This window comes from Aplysia californica, unplaced genomic scaffold (genome assembly GCF_000002075.1).
Source record: "Aplysia californica isolate F4 #8 unplaced genomic scaffold, AplCal3.0 scaffold00847, whole genome shotgun sequence".
NCBI classification, from domain to species: domain Eukaryota; kingdom Metazoa; phylum Mollusca; class Gastropoda; order Aplysiida; family Aplysiidae; genus Aplysia; species Aplysia californica.
Genome location: NW_004798117.1, coordinates 196,448 through 199,690, shown reverse-complemented (window position 1 = coordinate 199,690; position 3,243 = coordinate 196,448). Strand labels below are relative to the sequence as shown.

Here is a 3,243-nt window from a genome sequence, read left to right as displayed (position 1 = left end):
CACACACACACACACACACACATACATACTGATTATCTCTCTCTCTCTCTCTCTCTCACACACACACACACACACACACACACACACACATACACACAAACACACAAACACACACACGCGGCGCGCGTGCGCGCACGCACCTGTTCTTCTGCTCCGTCTGTAGATACTTCTGTACCACTTGCACGGCACTAGACTCAGCTCCAGATTTTTTTCCCGGCTGCAACAAGTCCAGGGCCTCATCTCGGTCACGTGTAACGCTGTCCAGTTTGGCTTCCAGCTCCCGGATCAACTGAAGAACAATCATGTTATCATTCTTTGTGCATTCTTGGCTGTCGGGTTTTATTTGAATTCAGTACGAGTGTTACACCCCCCTCCCCCACCCCCTCAAGAAAAAATAAAAACCACGACACACACTGGAATCAACACACCATGCTGGAGACGCGGAAGTTTGCAACTATAACGCAATCATGGAATGAATCCATCTCTGAAGACTCTATTTTCAGGAATTAAGTTACATTTTGCGAAAACTGACTATAATTGTGAAAATTCACAATATTAATACATCCTCATGTTTTTAAAGGCAATTTACCTGGAGAATGAAGTCTTTCTCAATTGTATCCATGCTATTTTTAGACACAAAAAACTGGTTCATCTTAAAAAATCAGCCAACATAAAATGTGCATAGCCTGACCCAAAATCTGCAAAATCAAGGGTCGCTCCTCCCCTTAAGTAATCAAGTATAAAGCAGTGCATTTAAAATTTGATCTTTGTTCCTTCACTGTCTGATCCTAATAAGACGGGGGCTGAATTACGTCACTTAACCGTTTGAGGACGCACATTCTGCAACAACGCTTGAAATAGCCCTGTTTTTGAGCGCTCGAAAAGAAAAAGAAAAAAAATATTCGATATTTAGGCAGATATTTTAACTCTGTTCCCTTTGTTCAAAACTTTTAAAGGCAGACAACACACACACACACACACACACACACACACACACACACACACACACACACATAATATAATATTATTAAAGACGTCTTGACAAACTGGAAAGCCTCGCGGAGTGGGAAATATTATCGTACTTTGAAGGTTTCCTTTACTCCCTCAACCCATCTTTTCCTTGGCCTTCACTCGCTCTGTCGCTAGGTGTTCTTGTGTTTGTAGGATTTTACAGTAGGTTAATTGGTGAAAATGGTGGTATAGGTTCAACGCCCCTATCAATATTGTTAAGTTATCTAGGAAGCTGGACCTCTGTGTTTAACGTCCATCTCCGAAAGGACCGAGCCAAAGGGTTAATTCTTGTAAAGTGCCTTACCCACGGACTTAACATCGGACCGAGCTGAGGATCGAACCCCCGAACCCGCAGTCTCACATTTACAGGTTCTATGGCATAATCACTAGGCTATCAACGCCACCAGGGCCTGTGTGCACGTCGGTCCGTATAGTGGACTAACCGCTGGAAAAATATGAATGCACGTCAATCTGGTTAGAATGTCCTTTATGGATTTTCGCGTTTAAAGTTATCGCACATGTGGGGGCAAAACGCGTGCAAAAATTGGTGCACTTTTGTTTTTTCCAAGCATGACAGCCGCGTCTTCTTCGAGGAAACAGGATTTTCAGGGACCGTACTAATCCCTTCGACACCTACGACGACAGAGAAGTGCTTCGCAAGTTCCAATTTCGTCGGGAGCTCATCCTGGAACTGACACGTGAGATGTCAGCTGACATTACTCTCGCGAATCGCGGATTCACCATTACTCCCCTGCAGCAAGTGCTCAACATTTTCTCTGCCGCATCTCCTTCTTCATCTCACTGGTTATGGTGGCGCTGTGGCTGCTGAAAAAGGTCACATTTCCATTATCTACTTGCAGCTCATCAAGTAGTATTTGAATTTCCTCTGCTCTGGTGTTCGCTTTTCGAGCCCTTTTCGAGACTTTCTCCGCCATGCTGTACAGTTCAGAAACTCCCACGTGTAGTTGGAAACCGAATGTCCGAAAGCACATAGTGACAGCGGAGCGAGTTTGCGCAGTAATCTATGAATATCTCACCTTGCACTTTGCGTTTAACTATACATTTTAGTTTAACACGATGTGCATACAAAATCCGGTTAGGGTTTATACGTGGTTGGGCCCGTATAGATAACCGCGTTTAAGCTCTAAACGGGTTTAAGCTAACCGGTTCTGACGTGCATACAGGCCCAGGTTGATTGCTTGGCATGCGGACATACATTAACTTTCCACCTACAACGTGGAAGAAGAAAACCAGGAAGAGAATTGAAAGGAATATGCTTCTGTGGGGCAGCGTGGTGAAATCAGGCGCTTGTCAAAATAATAAAATCAAAGAAACCGACACTTTTCAGCCGATTTTGCAATTTTTAAATTACTTCTTAAAGGGGGTGGGTTAGCTCGAACCCAACAGCTTTTATGTCCATTTTTAAAAATACATTTCTGTGAGGACTTTACTTTTTTTTTAAAGTTGATTAAAGGCACAAAAATTGTAAATTTTTAGTTTACTAGACTTAGTATTCTCAAGCAATTGAAGTCACCAAACTTTGCCGGCCAACTCCTTCTGTCGCAAATATCTCGACTTCTATTCGACATATTCAGTTATTTTTAAAATCAAAAGCAAGACAAATAATGAAGCTTTAAAATGATACCAATAATACGACATGCCCAATTTTTGACGAGCGCATGATTCCACAGTGGTGTGACACAATTCTATTTACCTCTTGCACCTGTTTGGTCTTGTGTGACACATCGCTCAGACTGTTCCCGCTGTCCCCGGCCTCTGTGCCCTCCCCCAACAGACCCTTCAGGCGCTGGGCGATCGCCGAGATTTCCGACTCGACATGGCGGAACCTCGATTTTAAAATATTTTTAAAAAGTTATTTACATTTTATCAAATCTAAAAATTGACAAAGTGGGACGATGGCGCTCATATGACCTTAGGCAGTTGCGAGCGCCGTAAAACCCTCTACTATAAAAAAAAAAAGAAGTGGGATGTGATCCCACAACATATGAATGAAATGAATATTGTTAGATAAGAAAGATTAAAACAACACAGTTTTGTCAAATAGACATTTATACAAGTAGCTGTAAAACGATTGCTACAATTCGAAAATATTATTATAGTTCGCACAAGATAGACAGACAGATAGATAGATAGAAAGATAGATAGATAGATAGATAGATAGATAGATAGATAGATAGATAGATAGATAGATAGATAGATAGATAGATAAAT

The 3,243-nt window shown here is 41.8% G+C and overlaps 1 protein-coding gene across 1 annotated transcript in view; it reads right to left on the bottom strand.

The window, feature by feature from the left end:
- Positions 1-3,243, bottom strand: part of LOC101858743 — an 11,774-nt gene that overhangs the window by 2,840 nt on the left and 5,691 nt on the right. The window contains exons 5-6 of the mRNA XM_013088978.2: positions 2,726-2,858; positions 141-289 (exon numbers count right to left, since the gene is read on the bottom strand). Of these exons, the coding sequence (XP_012944432.2) occupies positions 141-289; positions 2,726-2,858 (282 nt within the window). The remainder of the gene's footprint in view (positions 1-140; positions 290-2,725; positions 2,859-3,243) is intronic.